Source organism: Conger conger, chromosome 6 (genome assembly GCF_963514075.1).
Source record: "Conger conger chromosome 6, fConCon1.1, whole genome shotgun sequence".
In the NCBI taxonomy this organism is placed as follows: domain Eukaryota; kingdom Metazoa; phylum Chordata; class Actinopteri; order Anguilliformes; family Congridae; genus Conger; species Conger conger.
This window is the reverse complement of record NC_083765.1, coordinates 33335078-33362161: the sequence shown is the minus strand read 5'-3', so window position 1 is coordinate 33362161 and position 27084 is coordinate 33335078. Positions and strand designations below refer to the sequence as shown.

At 43.3% G+C, this 27084-nt stretch overlaps 1 protein-coding gene across 4 annotated transcripts in view; it reads left to right on the top strand.

Moving 5' to 3' along the window:
• The window catches only part of fhip1aa (FHF complex subunit HOOK interacting protein 1Aa), a 33472-nt gene extending 8467 nt beyond the window's left edge, over positions 1–25005 (top strand). For 2 of the 4 annotated variants that reach the window (XM_061244264.1, XM_061244265.1), the window contains exons 2-12: positions 8090–8311; positions 9273–9953; positions 12824–12982; positions 13572–13658; positions 14528–14695; positions 16387–16466; positions 16806–17008; positions 17976–18947; positions 19286–19464; positions 21255–21375; positions 22497–25005. In XM_061244264.1, coding sequence (XP_061100248.1) covers positions 8201–8311; positions 9273–9953; positions 12824–12982; positions 13572–13658; positions 14528–14695; positions 16387–16466; positions 16806–17008; positions 17976–18947; positions 19286–19464; positions 21255–21375; positions 22497–22732 — 2997 coding nt within the window. In that variant the 5' untranslated portion in view covers positions 8090–8200 and the 3' untranslated portion in view covers positions 22733–25005. Of the gene's footprint in view, positions 1–5988; positions 6095–8089; positions 8312–9272; positions 9954–12823; positions 12983–13571; positions 13659–14527; positions 14696–16386; positions 16467–16805; positions 17009–17975; positions 18948–19285; positions 19465–21254; positions 21376–22496 lie in introns of all 4 variants that reach the window. The other 2 variants (XR_009708898.1, XM_061244266.1) reach the window with 2 other exon arrangements.
• Positions 25006–27084: the final 2079 nt, after the last annotated feature.

Sequence of the window (27084 nt, the reverse complement as noted above, 5' to 3'; positions counted from 1 at the left end):
AATATGAGAAAGAGGCAATGATTTGTATATTTTTCTATATATTGCAAATACAATTGCAATTGTATTTCAAAATATTTTCTGCGTATTGAATTGGAGATTATGCTCATTATCTGTGCCTCAGTTCTCTCGTTTATGTAACATAAATATATTAACATATAAAATATACTGTCATTCCTGTAATAATATAACAGGACTAGTACATTTGAATATATGGATGCACTAAAAGTGTTTTTTCAACACATGGCAATTTATTTTTTCTTAATGCAATTAAAACAAATTTGCCTCTCTATTATGTTTTTTAAGCAACGTACTTGATTCTTGCTTTCCTCTGGTGGTTGATGAGTCAGATTCAGTCTTTAGAAGTTAACCTCAGAATGATGGACATAGAAATAGCATAGAAAATGGCAAAATGAACATTATCACTAGTTCCTGTGAGGTTATGCCTGGCAGTGGTTTAGGTCTGTAGACCCAATATATTTCTCAGGTAGTGGCAGAGGCCAGTAGAAACAGCTGTTTGTCGTCGATAGAACTGATGGGCATGAATAGGTGCTGGCTGCAGTTATGTGTAGCTTTGATTTTGTTGTAAATGTCTGCATCATGCTCGCCTATAAGAGGCCATGGATATCTGCTCCCTTCTTGCTGCACCTGGATATATTTCAGGGGCTGCTGGCACTTTAATGGCCTGCACATGACCTGGTCACCATGGTGACCCAGATGCTGTCACCTCTGATTCACTGTGGAGGAAAGATGGCTGAACCACAGAGACCCTGCTCCAGAGCTGTGCTTGGAACCTGCCATCACTTATACAAGAGAAGAAGAAAAGTAGGCCTGTGCTATTCATATTCAAACAGGCCTCATCAGTGTGTGAAAATTAAAAAGACAGTGTAATAAGTTGGACATTATGTGTAAATCTAAGTAGATTTTCCAGTAGGCTTGCAAGGCAATTATATCTCATTTTTACATTATAATCTATTTTTTAAATTATTCTTCATATATATTCCACATATATATATATATATATATATATATATTGATTCCTCAGTACAAATTGTAATATAGTAAATTGTGCATTTCATGTAATATAGTATTGCATCACAAATAAGTCACTGCTCTGTTTTGATATCACTGGTACGAGCAGCTAAATAATGAGACCATTAACAGAACAGTGCCATTCTGAAAAGTCAATGGCAATATACTGGATTGCCTAACATGAAAAAATATTTCTGCTGTATAAGGAATTTGCTTATGTGATAATTCGTTTTGTATCATGGCTGTTTTAAAGTACTAAAAACATGGAAAGGATCTACAGAGAAAAAAAGTATTCATGGTGACATCTGTAAGATGCAGGCTGAAATATTGTGCTGTTATTGGGATTGTTGGTGATGCTTGGGAGGCCTGCAGTGTGCATGTGTGGTATGTGCACAGACAGTGTGGAACACTTATATGCACAGCGCACATGGCATGTGGTGTGTGACATCAGTATGAGGATTGCGTGATGTGTGTAGAGGGAATGTATAGCTCTGTGTATGGTATGTGTGCAAAGCATGTAGAGCACTGCTGGTAGTTCAGTTTGTGTGTGTGTGCAGTGGATAGTGTGTGTGTGTGTGTGTGTGTGTGTGTGTGTGTATATATATATATATATATATATATATATAAAAATATATACAGAGGTGTGCAAATATCTGGGTGCCCCTGGTCAAAAAGCCTTTTACAATTAATATCTAAGTGAACAGAAGAACAGAACCTGACTTCTAAATGGTACGAAGTTAACATGACACATTTCTTCAAATTTTAAAGCAAGATTACTTTTTATCTACATTTTCTAGTTTCAAAATAATAAAAAAAGGAAAAAGGCCCTGTGAAAAAGTTTGGGAACCCTGTCAGTTAGTACTTTGGAACGGCAAATATAGCAGCTTATAAACGCATCTAGTAGTCAGCTAAGAGTGTTTTAATTCTCACTTTTTCCCTATTATTTCTGACAGAACACCTCTAGCTCAGAAATATTCTTTGGCCTCCTTGAATGTACGGCATGCTTGAGATCTCTCCACAGATTTTCAATAATATTCAAGTCTGGGGACCATGGTGACCATTCCAAAACCTGTCTTTCCTGGAGGTATTTTATGGTTGATTTTGAAGTATCATTGTCTTGCTGGAATGCCCAATCTCTCTTCAACTTCAATGTTTGGACTGACCGTCAAACATTAGCTTCTAGAATGTGTTGAAATTTGGTATAATAATCCATTCTTCCTTCCACTCACACGATATTTCCTGTGTGCCCAGCTGCCACACAGCCTTAAAGCGTAATGGATCCACCTCCATGCTTAACAGTTGACAAGGTGTTCTTCTCTACAAAGGCTGCAAGGTCTTTGTTGTTTAAAGTATGTTGCATTGTTGTCCTGTGAACAGCTAGACCTGTGTCTGCTATTCTTTTCTGCTGTTCTTTGAGCATTTCCCACCAGGTCTTGAGCCATTCTATCTGAAATCTCTCTCGGCCTTCCAGACCTTGCCTTGACTTCAACTGTTCCATTTATCTTTCATTTTCTAATCATGTTTCTGACAGTGGAAATAGGTCATTTGAAACATTGAGAGTTTTTTGTAGCCTTTTCCTTCTTGGTGGGAATGAACCATCTTCATTCTGAAATCCTTAGACAACTGTTTAGAGGAACCCATGGTTAACACCAGACAGTCACTGCATTTGGATACTTTAGAAGGCATGGAGTTACTTCAGAATAAAACGTTCTGGAATTATACTCACCCGACTCATTGAAGCCCTAACAAGTAAATCTGGACCTTGGTAACAATCTTCTTAAAAAGTAACAAAGAATAACCCAAAAGGGTTCCAAAACCTTTGCACAGGGCCCTTATCCTTTTTTATAAATGGTTAAATGGTAAATGGTTGGCATTTATATAGCGCCTTTATCCAAAGCACTGTACAATTGATGCTTCTCATTCACCCATTCATACACACACTCACACACCAACGGCGATTGGCTGCCATGCAAGGCACCGATCAGCTCGTCAGGAGCATTTGGGGGTTAAGTGTCTTGCTCAGGGACACTTCGACACAGCCCGGGCGGGGTATCGAACCGGCAACCCTAAATCATTTTATGATTTATAAACATTATAAAATGAAAATAAAAAGCTTTATTTAAAAAAAAAATATATAAAAATTTGCGGAAATGTTTCATGTTTAACTCTGTACCATTGCTATGGGCTTTCCAGAGTTCAGGTGTGCTTTCCATCATGTACAGATTAATTGTAACATACATTTAAACCAGGGCTGCCAAACATTTTTGCTCCCCACTGTATTAGAGCCCTGCATGTAATATTTGTACATTATGAAATATTTCAGGATGTCCCATTTTTAGCCAAAAATGGTTTGTACTGTAGTAGTAACTTAAAGTAGTAAAAAAAACACATGCTAGCTGTTTGTCCTGTATTTGAACAAGGGGATATTAGCAACCCTGGCATGTGGGGAAAAGTGAACGTTATACCGGTACAGCCTTTGTGTGCACAGCAGAATGCTGGGAATTGTAGGCATTTATTGCTGGCTCCTACAAGATGTCTGCCTTACAGAGGCAAGTGCGGGCTGTCAGCCTCGCCCAAGGCCGGGACACTCCCAGGGAGTTACCAGGAATGACACAGGCTACCAAACTAAAATCCACTACTGTTTGCTCTTCCCTCAAAGCAGTTATTTTCTGTTCTGAAAGACACATCCTTTATCTCTTCACTCTTTCATCTTCTATGGGGAACCCTTTCTCTGCTTTTCCCTCGGAGGTTGAGCACCCCACCCATCACTATTCTGCTCTTTTCTAAAGGTATTGCAAGATGAGCCAGATCCCCTCTCTCCATGATGTAATGCTGTTGTGACTACTGTCGGTGAGGGAGCAGGAACTTCTATCTGTTACCTCTGCACATGGGGCAGGGCCATATCCTTGAAACGTGTGCCCTCTCATGGCCAAATGCACAGCTCCATGGCATTCCCCCTGTGTGGCCATGCCCGCTGGTGCACCGTAGGACTGGAAGATCAGCCTCTGAGGCAGACTGATAAGTTGAGGAGCTCGCTAATTAAAGAATATAGAGGACCCTATTCATCACAATCTGCTTTCTACACACATAAATTAATATCTATGTCTGGCTGATCGATGACTCTAGCATCAAAGTTGACCTTGTCAGATGCAACTTTTATGCAGTAATAAGGCTTAAGGGTTAAATGCTCAACTCAACTGTCTGCACTTCAATACTGACCTTGAAAATATTTCTTCTCCATTCATGAAGACCAAGTGAACACAGACAGAAATGGACACATGCATGTGCACACACAAAAACCTGTTGAAACATTCTTACATCTCATTGCTTTATATTCTCATGCTCAAACAGAATATTGGACGTAGTAATGTATGTTTCTCAGAGCAAAAGTATCATTACTGCAAAGACAATATGATACTATTGATTCAGACTGATGAAACTGATGCATTGAAAATTGGTGACATTGATATCTCTATGAAGAGAGAAAGAGATTGTATTGTTTGACACCCCTGCCACTGGTCTTTTATGAGAGACAAACGCAGGACACGCCCTACTTTTAGGATTGCTCAGATCTATTTTGAGGAAGTAGAGCATCTTTTCTCCAGTTGGGTTTTAGTTCATTTGCCTTGAAGGTGATCTTCTGTTCACTTAGATATTAATTGTAAAAGGTTTTTTGACCAGGGGTTCCCACATTCTTGCACACTACTGTATTCTATAACGATTGTGCTGTGTTTAATAGCAGAGCAATGAATCCCTTGTTAGTATGTGAGTGTGCTGCTGTTGAAATGGACAGAAAAAAGCTTTTTTTCTGCATGGCTTTCTGTCTGCAGTAAGTGACAGTAAATTGGAGAATGGGACTTTGAAGGAAAATATGTTCTGTTAGTCACGCAAGGCTCTTACTTTTGTTGATGGTAATGTGCTTTTAATTGTATATTAAAAACACATCGCTTACCCTGTTATCACATTAATTATTTTAGTAATTTTCTATTTGTCAATTTAAAGTTCTTTATTTTACTTTCAGGTTTTTCTTGCATGTTATAGATGTATGTGTACCATGTAACCTGGGGTATGTTTATCATATGATCAAGGATGCAGTCACTTGTAACACTTGGTGTTTGTTGCATCAATTTCATACCCACATGAGGTTGGTTTAATCTCCTGTGCCAGTGATGATGTCTATACAAAGCACATACTGTAATGAAGGATGACTGCCAAAACTGGCAGTTTAAAGAAGGTGTTTCTCCACTAGCAGTCCTGATAAGGTCCCTTTCTCTGCACTGGTGCATTATGGGTTCCCAAGCAGTATTCATGTGAAAGTATTACTGCTCTGGTTCTCTGATGGACCTACTCTCCTCCCTCAGAATTTCAATAATATTTTAATATTTTACAGAGGGGAGATTTTACTACTAAAATTGCTAGACGTTATCCTGTGAGGGCATTTATTTTTATGTATGTTTTTACTACATACATTGCTAGAAGTTACAGAGAGTATACAGTATATTTTTGAGCACTGATTTTTACAAAACAGATTTCTAGATGTTTCCTGTTAAAATATTTCGTAGGATGTTTTGGCTGAGGCAGACTCATCCGGAGAGATTCCCTTCTCCTAAGTTGTCACTTGGTGTAGGTTCTCATACAGTTGTCCTGGTCTCTGTTTTACTGCGTCTGTATTGCGCAGAGTGGCTAGTATCACAGCTGTCTTTGTGTATTGCGTAGATTGGCCAGTCCACTCAGCCACACTGGAGCATTCTGACCCTCTTAATCATGTCCCTTGGCCTTATACATTCATTTCCTCTCCAAAATACTTGTACGGCACACCCCCAGAGCTCAGCTCTGTCACCCCCAGAGGAAGAGGGCGTACGAATAGTTTTCTCTGAGACAGTCTGTACGACTCGTGCTCAAACCGTCTTACCGGGGTTCCGCTAAATGGCCTCACCACGGACACATCTCTCTCGGCAGGGGCTCAACCTCTGAAACACTGCCCTGTAGAGGAAGGCGTCTCTATCCGACTGGGTGAAATACGGCCTGAAATCTGAGACTGAACAGTGGCTATGATCCCGTAGAGGTAGGAATTCTAACCTACAGCGCACATTCTCACAGTTGTCAGAGCATGCGGTTTCTAAATCAAAAACAGATGGGAGGGAAAAGAAACATTTTCTGCCGCTCACGAGACATTGGCTGCTTTTTCTTTTGTGCGCCTGTGTGAGAAGGCGCTCTTGCAACATGTAGGGGATGTCTGTGATTGGTAGAGAGATGTTACTCATCTGAGAAGGAACAGGAGATCACATTCCTATTGGATGCCTTTATGCGCAGCTGCAGTCCAGTTGTCCCAAGCATGTGTAATACATCATTGGTGTTATTAAAAAAGAAGTTTACATATTTGAAATATATCTATTAGTTACAGAGCCATAACATATCCAGTACAAAACGGATGATGCTCTCTCAACCTCAACAACCGTTATATTATTAATACTATTATGAACTTTCCCTTGAAGCAAGGTCTGACTTAAGTACAGTAATGCAGTGTAATTCTAAAAACTTTAGGATGCAATTAGAATAAAGCATGTGACTTAAGACTGGAGTGTAATGTAAATTAATACCACCAGTATTTTATCATTCATCAACATAGATAACAAAATAAATATGCAGTGGACATGCAGAAGCTCACAAATAGTGTCATTTTCCTAATTTGAATGAAGAATGCAGACCATAACTAGAGACGCATCAGGATGCATGATGACACAAGACCCCATACTGTATGCTGTCCCTTGAATAACACAAGTCTGGGAATGGCAAGAGACTGTTCTCTCCCCTGTGCTTTTCATACGCCAGACTTGCTACTTTCCACAAGATGGCAAAGTCTGGCTTTTCCTGTTGAAGCTTTTGCGTGCAGTGAATCAGTGCTTCCCTGATGAAGCTTTTGTGTGCAGTGAATCAGTGATAACCTGATAAAACCTACATTTTACCTTCATTTCCTAATGAAGCTGATGTGTTGTGGTTGTGAATGGTCAATCTCTGTGTGGTGAATGGTGAATCTTTATGTGGTGAATCTCTGTGGTGAGTGGTGAATCTTTGTGTGGTGAATCTCTGTGGTGAATGGTGAATCTCTGTGTGGTGGAAGGTGAATCTCTGTGTGAAGTGAATCTCTGTGGTGAATGGTGAATCTATGTGTGGTGAATGGTGAATCATTGTGTGGAGTGAATCTGTTTTCTTGGCCCTCTGGCCCCTTTTCAGGTGATGAATAGAGAGAGAGAGAGAGTCCCACCTCTGTTTCTATTCCTCTCTAACACAGATGAGTCACAGTGTGGTGTCAAGCTTCTGTGTTGTGTTACAGTTATTATTGACCTGTCATGTGTTAATGTATCTTATTTAATTACCTGTATTGTGTATCTGCTTTTGCACCAAGACCTGCACATGAGGTCTGTCTGGGCACTGTGTCTAAAAAGACATCAAAAAGCATTGTTTTTTATGCTGTGTGAACAAACAGGGCAATGAACTTTAAACAAGCACTGCTAACAACCGCCATCATTGTGCCCATATTTGCTCTATTACCTGCAAATGAGCCAAATTAAATCCCAGACTGGCAATGCTGTAGGTAGATGTGTTTTTCAAAAATGTCAATTAAAATATAATAAACACATTTTCCACCTGATAAATTTTGTGTAGAATGCAAAGTAAAATGCGTTGAGGCTAAAAAACATTATCTTGAAACTGTTACTTCCAGGTTGTAAAGCAGTCAGATATGGTGACCTTTAAAGTCCGCAGAATAAATACAGTTTTTAATGGATTATTGCTCCATAGCAAATTACAAAAACTAAGTTTTCTTAAACTTAAGCTAAAACTTTTTCTTGTGCTTAAGTTGACTGTGATTTATAGTTTGTTTGAATGAAACAACAATAGCTCATCTCCGCGCAACACTGAGTAGATGTGTCAGGTGTGTCAGTGCCTGTAATTCCTCTCCCTGGACACATTTGTAAGTAAATATTTTTTCTGTATGTGATTCTGCAAGTATACATCAGCAGTACTTACCTGACGTCTCTCTCCTCTTGTGTGCCCACAGGTCCTTGGTGCTCAGACACACCCCTGCTTGAACTGTGACCAGTAGCAGCCCAGAGAGGACTGCCCCCTCCCACCTCTCCCAGGGCCATGGTCTAGCCAACCAGCAGTCAGGATGATGGCCTCCATGGTTGCCAGCGGAAACGATGATGCGACGGCGTCCCTGATTCTGAAGGGGGTGGATCCTGAGACATGCATGATTGTGTTTAAGAACCACTGGGCTCAGGTAGGCCCCCCAGCCCTGTTCAGAAGGCTGAGCTCTCTGCGCCTGTTTGTTTGGGATCACTTGAGCGATCGGCCCTGCCAGCCGTCTGCACTCCTTTCTCCCCCCTTGCGGAAGTTGGCAGGCATGCTGATCTCATATTGGGTGATTACAGCAAGGAACTTGGCATTAGAGCAAGTGGCATTTGAGGACTTTTCTTTATGCTGCTAAAAGCTGTACAGACACACACACGCACACACACACACACACACACACACACAGGCTTTGTTCCTGCACCAGACAGTGGAGCTGAAGACTGGCCTGAATGCTGTGCTTTGTTAACAGACCAAAATAAGTAATGTGACAAAATAAATCTGAGAGGGCTGTATTAAAGGTTTGGTGTGATATGAGATATGTCTGCTGGGAGACATGGCTGATAAACTCCATGTAGAATGCACAGTATGCTTTCCTAATACTTAGTTATGTGGTAGAAATGCTTTCCTCAGAAAGAGAGAACAGAAAGGTAGAAATACAGCCTCGGCCATTTTGTACACATTGTTATCATACCCCAATCGGTCACCTGTGTGCACAGTCTGTTTACCTGTCTCTCTGTGGACTTCATTGCCATGACGACAGGCCAGCCCGAGACACTGAGCTGTGGGGGGAATTAGGAGAGGGAACCAGACACCCAGAGTCTACAAAGAGGACATTTTATCTGAACGTAAAGGGAAAAAAGATATCATTATCAGCAACATTGACTTTGGCAATGAGTTGTAATTTTAAACATTTAACCAAAATACAACCCAAATAAATGAGTAAGCTTAAGACACAATTGTTTATATAGTGAATTTAGTCTGAAGCAAAAGGTTGTGTTGACATCCTGAGCATATCAGTGCAGAACAGGCCTTCTCATTTTGATGCTCTCATATCTCTCTCTCTCTCTCTCTCTCTCTCTCTCTCTCTCTCTCTCCCTCTCTCCTCCAAGGTGGCGAAGATCCTGGAGAAGCATGACCCCCTGCGGAGCGGCGGGGGTATGGGCGGGCTGCTGGGTGTTGGGGGGGCCCTGGGGACGGGGCCAGCTGGGCGTTTCGGGCCCATCCCGGGGGACGAGGCCAGCGCGGTGCAGAACTACGTGGAGCACATGCTCTTCCTCCTCATGGAGGAGGACTGCGGCCAGGAGGGCGCCATGGGCCCCATCCTGGAGTTCGTGGTGACGGAGAACGTGATGGAGCAGCTCTTCCTCTGGAGCCTGAGGCGCGAGTTCACCGACGACATGAAGGTGGAGCAGCTGAAGATGTACGAGATGCTGGTGGGCCAGTCCCGCCAGCCCCTCCTGCACCACAAGCCCGTCCTGCGGCCCCTCATGATGCTGCTGGGGTCCTGCGCCGGGGCCGGGGCCCCCGCCGTGGAGACGGAGCTGGTGCTCCTGCTCAACCTGCTCTGCTCCATCCTGGCCAAGGACCCGTCCATCCTGGAGCTGTTCTTCCACACCAGCGAGGACCAGGGGGCCGCCAACTTCCTCATCTTCTCCCTGCTCATCCCCTTCATCCACCGCGAGGGCCAGGTGGGCCAGCAGGCCCGTGACGCCCTGCTCCTCATCATGTCCCTCTCGGCAGAGAACCACACCGTGGCTGAACACATCGCCCAGAACACCTACTTCTGCCCGGTGAGCCTCACTCCTGCTCTTCTCTCCCTCTCTCTGTCTGTCCTGCTGTTATTTGCTTCCTCTCTTCTGGCACATCCCCTATTATTTGTTTCTCTCCTCACCTCTTTTAGTCAACAAGCTAGTGCTGGTAGCAGCGGTTACAAAACCTAGCTTGAGATGTTTTTTTCAGCAGGTTATTCTCTTGTTCTTTCATTCCTCTACTTCCTCACCACTTTTTTAATTCCTCCTTTCATATCTCCTTTTCTTTATCTTGGCCTCCATAGCATTAGTCAACTGGGAGATCTGAAGGTAGCCCATGTCTTACTAAAATTCCAGTTGGTTTTCAAATGTTAGAGGCCCTTTGGGTGTGCATTTTTCATTTCTATAGGGACTGTAGTGTGTTTGTGCTTCAGAGTTATTTATGTGTGCACATATTTATGTGCATGTTTGTGTGTGTGCCATATATGCACACATATAAATTAAAAACAAATGTATTGGGACAGTGGTGTAAAATTAGTTGTTTGTCCTCAGTTCTAATCAAAGTTGTATTTTTTAATCAAACAATGACTACAAGTCAAAATTCACAATGTCTGAATTTATTTCATGTGTTTTTTTACAGGTAGAATTGTTCAGTGAGTTTATTCAAAATGTACTTTGAATAAATCCAGATTACACCGCCTCATTAATGGCCAAGCACAGTGCAAGGAAGATGTATTAAACCAGCCTTGAAAAATGGGAAAATAAATTCCACTACAGTTGGCTACTTGCTAATTATGCTGTGAAGGTTAACTCTCTCAAACATTTTCAGCCATGGTGAATTTTATTACCTCGGCCCAATAAGAAATACTCCCCCTGTATTTACGGGCTGGCATCTGGTGGCCACTGTGAATAGATTTGTCTGTGGATCTGATTACTGTAGAATCCTGTTGTGTTGAGTATCAATTTCCCAACCTTTTCATCTCACATACTTGGACCTATCCACTGGTCAAATCCCCATCGTGAGAGGTATCAATAAGAGATTGGACATTTTATTAATGTTCAAAACATAATGTTTGTGACACATCAGCAGTTGGGATCAGAATAAATATTCTAGTGTTCATTGTCTATTCTGTTAAGTAGCAGTAGATTAATGGGAATGTACATTTAATAAGATCAGCCACCATTTTAGATCCAGATAGAGTGATGGCATATGAAAAGAGGCTGTGAGACATACATGGTGTTTATATGGCTGATTAGAGGATATTCAGCTATATGTAATTGGCTCTGGCTGATATATTATTTCACAAATGTAGCAAAAATACTAGCAACCTCCTCTGTGGTGCATGTTATTCCACATCATCATAAATCATTCGGATGAATATGCAATACACACAGTGTGAAAATGGGATGTAAGGAAGTCATCATTTGTTTATGCTGCTCTGCTCACAGGATTTGTGTGAGGTCATCGTAGAGTCACCTTCCTTAAGGCAGGGGCTGAGATGGTTCATTGCTGAGTTCATGAGTTCATGCAAGTACATGCAAACTGTTCCTAAAGCCAACTAGTCAAAGCAAGCAGACAACACAAGCCATGTACTGAATACCTGAACACTGTATAACACAAATAAAAGCTGATAAATTGAATATTACAAAATGCGAGTGTTATAACTTAATATTATGTTATCAATGTTTTGTTTTTTTGGCAGATACACTGTTTTATTGTCTTTTTGAAGGACACTAGTATTGGAGTGGGGACTTCTGTTATGCCGGAGCTTGAAAAATGTATTATCTACCGTGTAAACAGTTCTACAGCTGTGATGACATTAAGCAGGACTGTGTGCCAAAAAGTTGATTGTACCTGCTGTAACAGCATCTGAGGTAATTGCTCGTCCTGGAGGGAGGGCAACACCAGTGCAGTATATTAATTTGTTGTATGACAATTAATTTCTACAGGTCGCATTCAAGGGTGGAGAAGAGAAATATTCTCAAGTGATTCGGCAAATCTCTCATTTCGGTCCTCCTTATTAGCTCTATGGGGTTTTTTCTATAATCCTCATAGAGTTTACTAATTTGGAGAGATAATATGACCTTGCCTTCAGTGGGCATTTTCTATAAATAGAGGAGTCTGAGTTGGAGTCTGGGTTTAATAACTACCTGCTTCCTTGTCTGTGACTCCCAGATAAAACTGCATAGAGCAGCAACTGTATGCCTAAGGAAGAGCTGAGGTTCAGGTCTGGGATTTAGGATTTCACAATAATAAGGCTCTCTCTCTGTGCATTCCTTAAATAGCTGGAACTATGCAATTAAACCAAACCAGTTGAAACCAGTATTCACATCAGTTAAGACTAAATTACTTAAAAATGTCAAATCCAATAATCTAACGACAAACCTGTGGCATTCCCTTTCTGAAAATGACAGCAAGCAGAATTTTCAAAAGAAAGAGGGTGCCACTTTGTTGCCAGTTTTTTTATATAACAGGGACCATGTATGAGTCAGCATTAGCTATTACTTAATTAGCATCTGCTCTCTCTGTATGTACTTGTGACTGAATCTCCCTGTAGTGAGATGGAGTGCCTCTAAATGGATATATTTATATTGTGCTTTTATCCAAATCGCTTTACAATTTATGCCTCTCATTCACCCATTCATATACATGCCAATGGCAACTGGCTGCCAAGCAAGGAACCAACCAGCTCATAGGGAACAATTGTGGGTTTGGTGTCTTGCTCAGGGACACTTCGACACACTGCTCTTACCTCCTGTGCTAATGTCACCCGCCCCAGGCAGTGCAGTGAGCGTTGTTTTCTTGTCTTGCTCAGGGACACTTCGACACCTTGCTCTTACCTCCTGTGCTAATGTGACCCACTCCAGGCGGTGCAGTGAGCGTTGTTTTCTTCTCTCGTCTTCTTCCCCAGGTTCTGGCGACAGGGCTGAGCGGGCTGTACTCTTCCCTGCCCACCCGGCTGGAGGTGCAGAGCCAGGACTGGCACTGCCTGCAGAGGGAGGACTGGCAGCAGGTGCCCACCCTCGTCCAGTTCCTCAACTCCCTGGAGTTCTGCAACGCTGTCATCCAGGTGAGGCTGCCAACACAGGTAAATCAAGCCAGCACAGTCCGTTAGAGTCCTTCAAAAGATGTCTGAAGTAGAAAACTCCTTGAAAGCTGCCAAGAAAGAGGTTCCTTTTTGTTTTTTCATAAATATCCCCATCTGTCTTGCTGCATCACACTTTTGATGTCTTGAATTATCAAGTCTAGCAGAGTCAATGTTCTGATATTGTGACAAATTCGTCCGGTTGCTAGGACCAAAAAAAACAAAAAACACTCTGGATCGGTTACTGATATTTGCTGCTAAAGGCAGGTTAGCGTCCATGCAGCCACAAAATATTTTTATGGAATAAATAAAAGTTGTGTCACACAAAGTATCTTCCCACACATTTCCATCTTCAAAGCATTCCATTTCCCAAGGCTTGGGTGAATAAATCCTTGAAAATTAATGCATTTACCCTCAAAATGGTTAAAAGTAATCAACGAATGCATTTGAACGAGAAAGGAACAATATCGCTGAATTCTATTTAGAGTGGTTCTGCCTTGTGAATACCACAATTGTCATGTATTCTATGCTCTGGGCATATTGAGGATTTCATAATGTCTGACTCTTTCCGTAGGTAGCTCATCCCACCATCAGAGACCAGCTGGTGGGATACATCTACAATGGCTTCCTGGTACCCGTCCTTGCCCCTGCCCTGCACAAAGTGAGTGAGTCAACATTTCCCTGTCTCACACCCAGGCCAGGTCTAGCAAATATAAATCAAATTCAAACCACAAAATCAGTTGCAACTGGATATACAGTATCAAGTGAAACACCTAAACCTGATTGCACTTATTTGCCAATCACTCATCATGTCCATTATATAAATAATATACTGTGAACTGTAACACTAGAGTAAGGATATGATATGACTCGGATCATTAAAGCTCCTATTGCACATGCTGTAAATCAGTAGGGAGTTCCCCTGGTGACACCCCCAAGTATAAGACAGCTGTAACTCCCATTGGAGCTGATGTAAGGTGCATGCGATAAGAGTTCTTATCCAAAATGGCTGCCATGCCTCACACAGGTTGGTGTTGCACATTAACGCTTACTGAACCAGAAAAAGGTGCTAGAACAGGCATCTTAGTGTTGGCAGGCGTTTGTCGTTTCCTTTGAAGTAGCAGCCAATAAAAGGCATTGAAAAATAGGCCAACAAATTTCTTAAACGAAGATGTTATGTTCTTGAAACTATCAGCTGTTCAAAAGCTCAAACTAGGCTTTTGAACAGCTGATAGCTGGTTGACCAGTTTAGAACAGCTCCCAGCTTGAAATGGTTCTACCAGCTCAAACTGTTTTTAAACGGACAGGCTACCAGCACTAGCTGGTTGACCAGCTCATACCCAGCTAGACCGCTTTTCTGACCAGCTCATACCCAGCTATACCCAGGTTATGCCCAGCTTGGCCAGCTAATTTTCAAGCTGGTTAAGCTGGCATAGCTGGATTTTACAGCAGGGAACATACACAATGGTCAAGAAAGGACTGGAGATCTCTGTGCTACAGTGTGTAAGCCCAAACCTTGGTCATTCTCAGCTGACCGTGGAGGAGGTGATGACCACCACGGCATACCTGGACCTGTTCCTGCGGAGCGTGACGGAGCCCGCCCTGCTGCAGACCTTCCTCAGCTTCGTCCTGATGCACCAGTACGAGAAGGTGCACGTCCTGGACACACTGGTCAGCCGCATCAACACGCCCTTCCAGGTGAGCTCCAGTCCCACTGTGTGCTCATATAACCTCCCTGTTTACTGTATGTGCAGATGTGTTCCTTATGTGAATTCATGTTGATGCGTGGTTTCTCTCCTGTTATGGACGGTGCATTTTTTTCAAGATGTTGCCTGCACCTGCTACATTATACACTTAATACAGTTCCAGATCAAACAGTTGCTCAACCAAAAATAATACAGCCCTACTACAAATACTATTACATCACTGAGGTCTGTAAGACTGGAACAGAAATTGTCAGAATATTGTCATTGTCACAATTGGACATGATTGGGGAAAAGCTGTTTGATTGACTTGTATTATACACTGCAGTACTGGGAAACAAAACTTTCTGGCTTATCCCTGCTGTAGGTGTAGCCTGTAGGCTGAAATCACACACAGAAGTTAACTTTACTTTAAATTGGCTTTGAAGATAAATATTCTTCCCTTGGGGCTTTATTCCAAATTATTAAGTTGTCAATGTCAAAAAAGGAAATTGTTGTCATGGTGAATTGCTGTTATGATCCAAGAGGCTATAATATGATAAGAGAGGTTCTTCAGTTGTCAGTGTGTATTGCATTTCTTTTTACTGCTTCAGGACTGTCAGAAGGATTAAACACCAAAAAGAGGCCAACGATTGAGACATTTTATGCTGAAGTACTTTCCCCTCATATGAGGCTTGAAGTTGCTCTCAAAGACTCCTTAAAGTGCTGTTGGATTCTTCGTGGCTAGGAGCACATGCTACCATTCTGAAAACAGCACATGTCTCTTTGTGAAGTGGGTATCTCCAAGCCCTGTTGTAGGTTAACTTTTATCAATGAATAAAACCGAAACATAATCTGAAGGAAGTCCCCCTCCCACAACTTATTTAAGATAACTGCAATTCTCACATTACTGTATATGACTGCACTAGAAATGCTAGCAAGCCAGCACATTCACAGCTGGACTGTTGGTTGGCCTGGAATGGCTACATGCCCTTCTGCCTAGTAGGGTTGAAATCACCGGAGACTGTAAGTGAATTCACACAAAGACAAGAGAAAGTTACATGTTGGTACTGGGGGGGCGCTGTAGTGAATACGATTGCACCATTTGCGATGCTGGATTGTGACTTTTTGCCTGGAGGCCACGGTGGGACTTTCATAGGGATTCTCTCATCTCATTATCTCAGTTATGAGGGCTTCTGTAAACAACAGGATGCCATGCCCACAGCTATCTGCCGCTGAAACAGGAAGACTTGAAGAGGCTATCCCAAAACATCCTGGCGTTTCGAACCTTGTACATCCAGACAGACATTTCCGACTGCTCCTGACTGGTGGCATTTCAGCTCGAAACAAGTTTATGTTGTTTGCTTATCACAGGCTGTAAAGCTTCATTCACCTACAGTAGGTAAAGAGGAACAAAAATGGGGAACTTTGCCCTAAAATCGATCTGGCAAACTGATCTGGAAATTTTTCAGATAGCATTTTGCCTCACCACTCTCTGTAATAGTGATGCATGGCTGCTTTTAAGCATGCTTTTGGGTGCAGGTTGCATCATGGAAGATATATAGATAACCGCAACGGAGAAAGATATTGTCTTTTTGTTTTGTTTTTTTGTAATCTATTGCTTTCAGTACAGTACAGGCCTACCTGAGCCCCATTGACTGTTCCTGTGAAGCTCTCATGTTGCCCTCTGACCTTTTGTTCTTCCAGCTGGGCACGGTCTCCCTGGCACTGTTCCGCACTCTGATCGGTTTACACTGTGAAGACGTCATGCTGCAGCTAATCCTCAGGTAATTAGTCCCTCATTCCCCTCAGGGTTATTACCATAGGGTTGACAGACCTTTCCACTTTTTTTGGTAACAGACCAGGGAATAGTTCAATATAAACAAACAGAGCTTAATTCTTGTTAGATGCACTTTACCACAATCTTTGCTTACCCTACCCTCCTGCATTCCTTCTTATTGTGCCATCATAAATACAGCAATAGTAAAAAACTAACAAAAAAAACATTAATTTCGACTGATGAGGGAAATATTGACTGAGACCTCAGTACTGACACCACTTGTCCCCGCCCTCTTTCCTCTCACGCTGCCCCTCCCCCACACTAACACGATTGGGCGTTTCACCAGGTACCTGATTCCCTGTAATTACATGATGCTGAGCCAGCGCTGGGTGGTGCGTGAGAGGGACTGCTACTCCGTGTCCGCCGCAAAGTTCCTGTCTCTCACCCCCTCCTGCTGTTCCCTGGAGCCCCGGCCGCCGCCCCTCAGACAGCAGCTGGACTACATCCTCTGGTCAAAGGGCACGGACAGGCCACACCCAGGAAATGAGGGTAGGGGCCCTGGGCAAGAACATGAACATTGTTTTTATTATTTGGGGGCAGCAGCAGTGCCACAGTTCCAATCGTAGGTGTACCAGAGAAATGGGGTGGGCTGGGGTGGTGGGGATTACGGTCGTAATGTACCAGAGAAGATGCGAGGTTTGGGTGTACTACTAATCAAATCCTGGGTGTGTTTAGGACACCCAGGACACAGCGTGCCACTGCCAGTGGCCTCTGTGCCTCTGTGGCACATGCAAGAGCAAATTATTGCTTAAAGAAAATTTTGCCATGGCATCAGTTCGTGATGCAAACAGTGCTACTGACACAGCCACTGAATTTCAACATCTCAAGACTGATTGGTGCATTTCATGTGTTCAAATTCCCACTCACCTGCTCACCAGTGTGGCCATGCAAGCCAATTCAACTGAAACATTATACACAGCTGAGATCTGGCACAATCTGAGCATTACTGCTGTTAGAATGGCTGTATTTAAATCAATTTGCACATAAAGATGGTGATTAATGTTCAAAGCCATTCCTTGGAAACCGGCTTGATGTTGAACCTTGGAGCCAGCTTATTCATCTGCTGGCCTGGGGGCTAAATGTGCCACTCCTTAGCCCTTTGATCACTGAGGAAGGGGAAATGTATTCAGAAAGTCTGCCCAGGTTCAGGTCAGCATCTGCACAATGTCAGCATCCCTCCGACTAGTGACAATGATATGTCATATCTGTATCTTTTAAGACAGCATCTACTTCACATACTTCACATCACACTTTTGTTCTTATAGTAAATCAATCTAACACCTAATCTAAATGTTAGATGTATCTAACTGGACTTAGTGAGGACTAGAAAAGGTTTAGTAACAGTATGTCCTATGTAAAACCATAGAACTGAAAGAGGGTATACTTTCTTTTTCAGCTCACTGCATTAAGTAGGGCCCTGCACACAAAGCCACCTCTTTCCTTGTCTGCATTTCAGAAATGGATGGGTCTCTGTCGGAGGGGGGTGGAGCCGAGCACTCCCGTGTCATGGGGTCGGAGGTGGTGATGGACATCAGCTACGTGCAGTACCTGCGCGACGCCCACTGCAGGATAACCCACAGCATCCGGGCGTGCCGGGTGTGGTCAGCCCCCTACGACGGCGAGACCCCTCCGCCGGAGCAGTACCATCCCAGCATTCCCCTGGAGGAGCCCGGGAAGTCCCGGCCCAGTCGCCCGCAGCCCAAGGCCCCGCAACCGCCTCAGCAACCTGTGGACCTGGGGCCCGCAGGGGAACGGCCCAATCAGCTGGAGCTCGAGTGGGACAACAGCTATGACACCGCCCTGTCGCCCGACAAACCTGACGGAGGTGACGTAGCTGATATTCTTCCCCCTGTCCCGGCCGAGCCCCCTCCGCACATCCAGGAGATGAGGAGGAACGCCATCTTGCTCATCAAGGGCTCCTACGTCGAGGAGTCTGACTTCCAGGATGATGTCATGGTGTACAACCTCGTAGCCCGGAAGGATGCAAAGGGTGTGGCGGGGAGGACGGAGGGGGAGGTGACATCACCAGGTCCAGACACGGCCCCCAGCGTGCAGGAGGGGCCTCAGGAAGGGCCACAGCAGGGGCCTGAGGAGGGGCCTCAGGAGGAGGCGCAGTCACCTATCAGCAACGGCCTGAGTCCCACCCTGCAGCCAATCGCAGTGGAGGGCAGCAGCAACGGGGTCGAGCCGGGACAGGGCGCGGGCGACCTGGTGGCCCAATACGAGGAGCTGATCCGCACCCTGGGGGCAGAGGCGGGGAGCCCCGTGAAAGCTGTCCCGGAGTTCCGGAGCCCCGTCACGCCTGTGGATGAGGAAGAGGTGGACTTCACCTCCTTCACAGCTGAAACTCCGGAACCGGAGAAGAACCCCTCGCCGATTGGGCCGAAAAGCCCTGGGGGGACCAGGATTCATGAGGTTCCCTTCACAGGTAAGACCATCACACATACCCTTCTCACGACCAAATATGGATTTATTCATAACGATGTTGTGCATAATTTTGCTTTGGTAGATTGTCATGTCACTAAAGACTGAACAACTGAATTAGAATATTACACTAATAACTACAATATGATAACCACCTATTATAATATTGTATTCGCAACAATTTGTTATTTTTCATGTATTTTCATGTTCATTGAAGCCTGTAGAATTGAATGAATAATAATACCTCATACTGGTGATAATGCTGCATCATGTGTTGGTAAAGCCTGAAGAACTGCACAGACCCTGGTGATGATGCTCAGGTAATGGCCTCCTGCTCCACAGGGCCCTTCATTAGTGTGCTGCTGTCTCGACTGGAGAACATGCTGGAGAACTCGCTCCATATAAACCTTCTTCTGACCGACATCCTGGCCCAAATGGCTTCCTATCCCCAGCCACTGCTACGCTCCTTCCTGCTCAACACCAACATGGTCTTCCAGCCCAGCGTGCGTTCCCTCTATCAGGTACAGCACAGTGTGATTCGCAATCACTGTCTCTAGGAGTCACATTAGCTCAGGTGGTAGGAGTGGTCATCTGGCAGTCGGAGAGTTGCTGGTTCGATGCCCTGACCTGAGCAAGACACCTAACCAACAATGGGAGTTCTCTTGCTTGAACACAGGTACAACACTGTGTGTAATTCATACCCACTGTCTCTACCAGGTACCCCACTGTACTGTACTGTGAGTGATTTCTATTTACATTTCATATGCATTTCAGGAAGTTATGTTTTCCCAAAACGATCAACTTGCTCAGGCTGAGTGTTTTTATAAAAAGTTTACCTTGATTTTTGTGGACAATTGTTTTGTAAAGCGCTATCCTGCAGTCTTGAGGCATATATTAATACAGCACATGCATATTCTGTCTACACGTTCACGCTCCCTCTCTGCCACTGATAAGATTTGTAACCATTAGGGCTGAAAACACTAGTTTGTTTACTCATTATTGTTCTAAACTGTAAAACTCCTGTGGGAGTCATGAAGCAACGAGTAAACTATCAGATGTGAAAGTAATTCCATACGGACGTAAGCTGCTCTACAAACATGAAGGCAAAGCAGAATTCTTTACTGACAATAAACAATTCTCTAGTGAGCCTTACAAAGCAGCAGTTTTCCTGGCGTTTCATGCATAATTCAACAGGAGACAGGTAAACAAGGAAATTGAATCCAGTGAGCCGACTGTTTGAAGGAAAATCTAAATATTTAAAGGGAAGCCACTTGAAAATATATACAGGAATACAAGGTAATGCACAATGCCAGGAACTTCATTTCAAAACACCTCAGTGTCCTGGGTATGCCAAATCTCTCAGGGGCAACTTTATTGGTCGCTAGCCAACCTGAGCATGTTACTTTCTGCCATCATAAGGAATGAGAAATGTGCTTCCCGTCAAGAGTTCCGAACAGTTATATATAAATGTGTGGAACTGTTTATTGCTGCCCACATGGGGAAGACAGAAATAAGTGTGTGTGTGTGTGTGTGTGTGTTCTGATATCTAGGAACAGTAAGCCCTGGAGGTGTCTTTACCTGTGTCAATCCCTGTCTTCATCTCCCCACCTATTGCTCCCTCTTTCTCTGGAAAGCCAACTCGGCCTTCTCTTAGCTGAGACACTGACATACGTAACATTCCTCTGCATCATACGGTCCTCATGTCATCTCAGCAGATGTTCCTGAAATGGAATACAAACATCGGTAAAACATCTCAGAGTATCAAGGGGTGTATGTGAGAGACACTGTGATGAGAAAATGATTTCATAAAATGTGGATACACATCATGGCTCAATCAAATGTGCTTGTTTGATTGCTGCCATAGAAAAATGTGCACTCAGCATATTTTCCCAGAGCATTCAGTAAATTATAGCAGATGTGCCAGCCAAACAGTCATCACTAAAAGATTTAAAAGTTATTGCAGTTACTGTGTTCCACCTTTATCTTGGGAGATGGATTTATTTTCAACTGAGACTACTTATGAGGCCATTACACTTTTCGTTATGTCTCAATTAATTTTTACTTCATTTATGGCATCCATGATTGTCTCATTAGTGTTTTATAGTACACATGACTTGGAGGCAGGTCATTATTTAGGTTGAACCAGAAGGCTACTGACAGTAATTAAACATAAATCCCACCAAAATCCACAGGGCAAGGTTGCCACAGGATGATATCAGCAGCCAAATATATAAATGCAGTTCTCCGCCTACTGTGGGTGCAGTCTCTGAAGTTAGTTTAGTCTCCTGATAAAGTCTGCTTTTGTCACCAGGTACTGGCGTCAGTGAAGAATCAGATTGAGCGGCAGGTCTCGGCCAGGAAGGACTTCCCAGAGCTGCTCTCGGAGGCACAGTACTGCCTGCTGTCCAGAGAGACGATCCAGATGGCCCGCGGTGAGATGCAGCAAGGCGGCAATGCCCTACTCACAGCCGCAGTGGCTGTTAGCTTCAAGGCTAAAAGGCTAATGGTCACATTATGGTCACTGTTCCAAACATGCTATTATGCTAGATAACCAAAGTGCCTGCATAATTCATCAGTTATATCAAATGCACTTGCTCAATTTTGTCTTGTTGCAGATATATATTTGCACTCCACTCTTGGTGCCAATCTGTGTATTTTGAGACAGCAAAGACTGGTTAGACTGCGCAGATTCTAGTTTAAAAGCTCATGCAAATTGTCATGTTCCATTTTCATTGTTTGATCTTTGCACTCAAAGATCGAAGCTGCAAGGTGAAGCTAATAAAATAAAGCAATTTACCTATTTGTTTAGAATTGAATTGATTTTACAGAATTGAGCCCTGTCTTATCATTTAAATTGGCAAATGTTGCAGACTATGTCTATGAGATCCAATTATGTAAAATGGAATTATCTGCCAGGGGTCACAGATTGCCTGGACAATTTTCCAAATCGTTAATCTAGTGAAATAAAACCGACTGAGAGCTAAATTTCAGTCTCATGGACCAACACTGCTTTTCACCATTGTATTTCTTCTGTTCAGTTTTGCTCAGTGTTGGTTTAAAAGTCTTGAAAGATCCCCCCCTTCACCAGGTTGCATACAGCCTCCTGAGAAATAGGCCCACTGCCAGCACTGGCATTCCTGCTATCTGATCTCAGGAGCTCAGGTCTCCACTGAGAGTGATATATGGCCAGCGGTGGGATATGGGTGTATGCACTGGGCTCTGTCAGCTCTATTAATTATCCTTATCCGGCAATGCATTTTTATGTAACAACAAAAAAGTCATTTATTCTGGCTGCTAAATGCCAAAATCAGGGCTGCCCAATCCTGTTCCAGGGATCTACCATCCTGTAGGTTTTAATTTCAACCCCAATTTGGCAGACATGATTCTATTAATTAGCTCAATGAGATCTTTAGCTGTTGAATGAGGTTTGCTTCGTTACAGTTGGAATGAAAACCCACAGGCTGATAGATCTTCAGGAATTGGAACAGCCCTTACCTAAATGATCAGTGGTGAATGGGCCCCCTCCTCACCAGGCTGTCCAATCCTCTTTCAGATCCGCTTCAGGATGCCTGTGAGCGGGAGAATGGGGACTGGCCTTTAAACGCAGAGGTGGTCAGAAATCAACTCATTCCCGAGAGGCCCCCCAAAAACCCAGCAGCCAATCCCAAGCTGGCACCCCAGAACAGGAACATGGTCCTGGCCACAGTCCTCTTCTCAGAGTTCCTCAAAGAACTGGCGGCCATTTCACAGGAACACTCCATCTTATCACACATAGCAATGGAGGAGTAGCCGTCTGACTGTCTTCAAGAACACCTCTCCATCTTATTGCACACAGCAATAGAGTATCCCTCGTGGCCTGCAATATTGTAAACATTTGAGACTCTTACTAAAGTAGACATTTTCTCCTCTTTTTGGTACGACCTGATGAATAAGATACCTCTCTTTATATGTATACCCTTTTTCCAGAGATTTTGCATAGGGTTGTTCACGAAGTATGTTTTCATAATTGCTGTAACCATTCCTTCTTTGCACAGCAGGTTTTGATATGACAGAACATGTCACACTCAAGCACAACTCCTCCTACATTTCGCAGTCAGCCATAATGGCTTGGGCTGCTGCATCAGGATTGTTCAGAAACACAGATGAGGACTTGATTCGCCACTTCGGAGAGCGTGACCTAGTTGTCGGCCATCTCGGGAAATCCTGTACCAGTTAATAGTGCTCCAGATCAGGATATGATATGGAGCCAGAGGCTCACTGACCAAAGACTGGAGGAGAAACGGTAGCACAGGAAGTCAACCGAAGTGGTACATAATGCCTTCATCAGACCGTATGAAGAAGCACATCAATGGACCTTTTCACACTCATTCACAAAGCCCAGCAGAACTCGGCTTCTAGTGATGGGCGCCATATGTTTTCCCACTGACCCAAATTCTGTGGCCTTATACTGGATGACTGGCTGTGCAGAAAGAATCCAGTATGCAATATACATACACCATGTAAGCGCCAGCCTGCTAGCCTCTGACGAGCGGTAAATTCTGGATATCGGACACACGTATCCATCTCCCATGAGGTTATCAACACTGGTTACGTCCAAGGGACGTCTTGCAAGTTGACAGCGTGCCATCTATCAAAGAAGTTATATTTGAGAAAGGTTAGACTGAGCTGTATGCCCTAGTGTGTCTAATTAAAGCTTGGTCTACAGTAGTTTCCAGCTGAGTCCAAATGAGGCGATGACAGGATCCGTTCATGAGTGGAAAGCACAAGAAAATGAATGTACTCAACTCTTGAGGGGTCACTGGAACCCATATTACCATGTCTGCACATTGTAGTTCCACAACGAGGGGCAGAGAGTGGACATCAGAGTTCTCACAGTCCTCAAAAAATATTTGAATGGCAAAAAAGTGTAGGAAAAACTATGAGAGATTGGCCAGAACAAACAAACAAACAAAAAATCCCTCAGCTCATTTTTGATTTTCACTTTTAAAAGCTAGTGATCTGCATTCATCTTTCTTGCTCATTGTACATTAAGCCCAATCCCAGAATTCATTGGTGTCTAGCAGTTTCCTCCAAAAGATGCATGTTTCACACAAACTATTTGCAAGGCATTTCCTCCTCTTAGTTCCATCTTTATACTTTTCATGCTTCGCAGGAATTTGACTACAAAGGAAAAAGAAAAAAGTAAGGAAAAAATATTTCAATTGTTTACATTTATCCCGAAAATAGAATTAAAAATATCTAAATAACTTGACTGTTACGAGAACAGAGGGGGCTATTTTGTTACTGTAAGGGTTATAAAAACCATTCACAGCCTCACCAGCTACTGTTTGTGAAAGCACCTGCCATGGCTGAAACAACCTTCTGTTAGTCTGCTGGAACCCATAGCAAAAGCTTTGCTGAAACACCTCACAATCCAGTTTCACCAGTGAAAAAGCTACAATGTCCCCTGGCGTTTTGTGCGATCAAACAGACCTGGGGTTGTGATACTCTGAGCCTTACTTCAGCGACATTCACTCTAAATGTACATTGAAGTTTCATAGAAACTGGAAATGCTATGCAGATCATTGTAGTTATTCAATATTTGGGGAAAGGATTCTATATTGCATTTTTTCAAATGGGGGAGGGTATTTAAACTTAATGTAATATTTTGTAGAGAGCAATTTGATTGCCATATTTTTACATGTTTTTACTTGAAGTACTGTTACTTCACTTCTTTCCTTTGATGGGATGATGGAGTGCATGTATACTGTATGCAAGCACTGTGCTGGGACGAAGGGGAGGATCCGTGTTCAGTGAAATACTGAAGGGGTGTTATTAGAACGGGAGAGGGAGGGGTCTGGCGACTCCTGCCCTTCATGTCAACACCGGGTGTTTATGTAAAGCACATGCTCAAGTGAAGCGAACGGTTTGCCTTACCTTTAACATTTAAAAAATATCTTTAATAATAAATAAATCATGTTCCAATGTCTTACGAGATAGTTTTGCTACACGACATGTTGCTATCTGTTCTGTTGAAGTGGCGCTGCTACCTAAAATGCGACTGATTAAAAACATTGACTCACTCCTGGAGTTTAATGCATTCTTGTCGTCCGTCTCTTGCATCTGCCCTGTGAATTTGGATGCGCTCGCGCTCTTCGGAACCTTGGAGTGGGAAAAGGTGCCGTGAAAAGATAAATAGGCCTAATGCTGTGCTATACGACTAATGCTCCCACCGCATCCGCCAGCAAACTGCTTTTTAATTGCTTTCCTTCTCTGCAGCTAACGAGGAGCAACCGGCTGTATGTTGGCCCGTCGACTGAGGAAGATTAGAAATGTAACCAATTTCAGCCTTGGCTGTGGCGGTTTGTGTGGTCTTCACCCCTACAAACTCCCAGAGCAACGGATAACTGAAGACCTGCCAGTTTCCAAATGCGTGTTCCTAATGTTGTTCAAGCATCAAAACGTAGTAAGTTTGATGCACTTTATGAAGACGTATTGCTCCAATAAGTTGCTGGCACTGTTCATTTTCTTTCCTCAAAAAGAAAACGAACCACAGCTACTGCAGCAGCAGCTGAATTAAGTAATCATAAATCATAAATAACCAACTACAAATCAGAATGAAAATAAGAAACTATAATACAAATTTTGGCATTTCGAAAAATAAAAGTAGATGAAACATTTGGCCTTCTCCTATATTTTGTTTTCCAGGCGAGCTTTCACGTTAGTAGAACTTATTTTTACATTGAGATCTGGGTATTCCTAGAGGGCATTTGTTAATGCTACAGCAGGTCACTACAGCTCCAGTTTCTCTGTCCAGATCCAGGACATCCAGGATGTCTGCTACCCTAGCCCTTGCATGCAATTTTACCAGGGGGATATGGTGTATGAAAGAAATGGGGTGATTAAGGAAAGGGTTGGTGGAGAGGGAAAAAGATGATTAATTTCACTGCAAACAAGGTCACTGTGAAAGGGTGCTGTATCCTACACTGCCTAATGAGAAATATGTTCTCTTAATATCTGGGATGGGGGAAGGGGTTATTGAAAGTGAATAAAATTAAAGAATTGAATGAAAGAGAGACATAAAAAACAACTGAAGTGCCTTTATACAGGTAAATTACTTGGTACTGCAATACGCTCCATGAGGTGAGTATTCGTCAAAAAACGTTGACAACAGTACAAAGTAAGTTTATAATCCACAGTATTTACAGCATCAATAATAAAGGAGGTACTTCTTAACCAGGAAATGAAAATGGCTCACTTTCAATCCAGTAATTGTTCAGGAAGAGTAAAGACGGACCTCCCACTGCTGATCAGAGGGGGATTCTCATTGTAGTGAAACAAACACACTATGTGCAGAATGACTGACCAACACAAACCATTCACATTCATGCAATCTCCTATTCCATATGGCTCTGACACATTAACACTCAGCTGCTGCTCTGTTCTGGTCCAATCAGATACAAACGCACACACAATTGGCTCACAATTATTTAAAATACTCAAATTCCTTTGGTTAATGACTTGTTTTGTTGGAAATTCTGAAGGAAGGCAGAAAAATCTCGTCCACCCCCAACTGCAGTAACCTGTTCTGGCCACAAGAGGGAGCGCCCTGCCCAGTAACAGGACAGGAGGAAAATTAGCCCTGTGCTTTAAAGAGAAAACAGTTTAAGATGCATCTCATGCTGTTCTTCCTCCCATTTGTCACTGGGTTGATGGAGTCCCGAAGCAGAACGGACCAATAACATCGCTATCAGGGATTCAAAAGGGGCCGTAATGGGCCAGCCATCTATTACAGAGCTGCGATTAGTTCAATGGTGTCTGAACTGTTAAGGGCACCTGGCACCTCCCCAAACAAACTAATTACCCAGTCGCCCCTGACAACAAAGGCCTCTGCACCAATGGGACCAAGGGGGGCTATGCTCGATTGGAACACTGGTATATAAAGGAGTATCGGACACCTCCCCTATCTCACATCTCACATTATTCTCATATTATTTCGACTAGGGCAGTGAAGGACACCGGGCATGACTCCACAAGCATGCTGGTCGCAGCCCGCTCTAATTACAGACCCTTTTGGTGAAGAGCGTGCTGTGGGAATCCATAATGTACAAATGAGTTCAGCCGCACATTAAATCCGAGGCCACAGATTTGCTCCAAGCGGA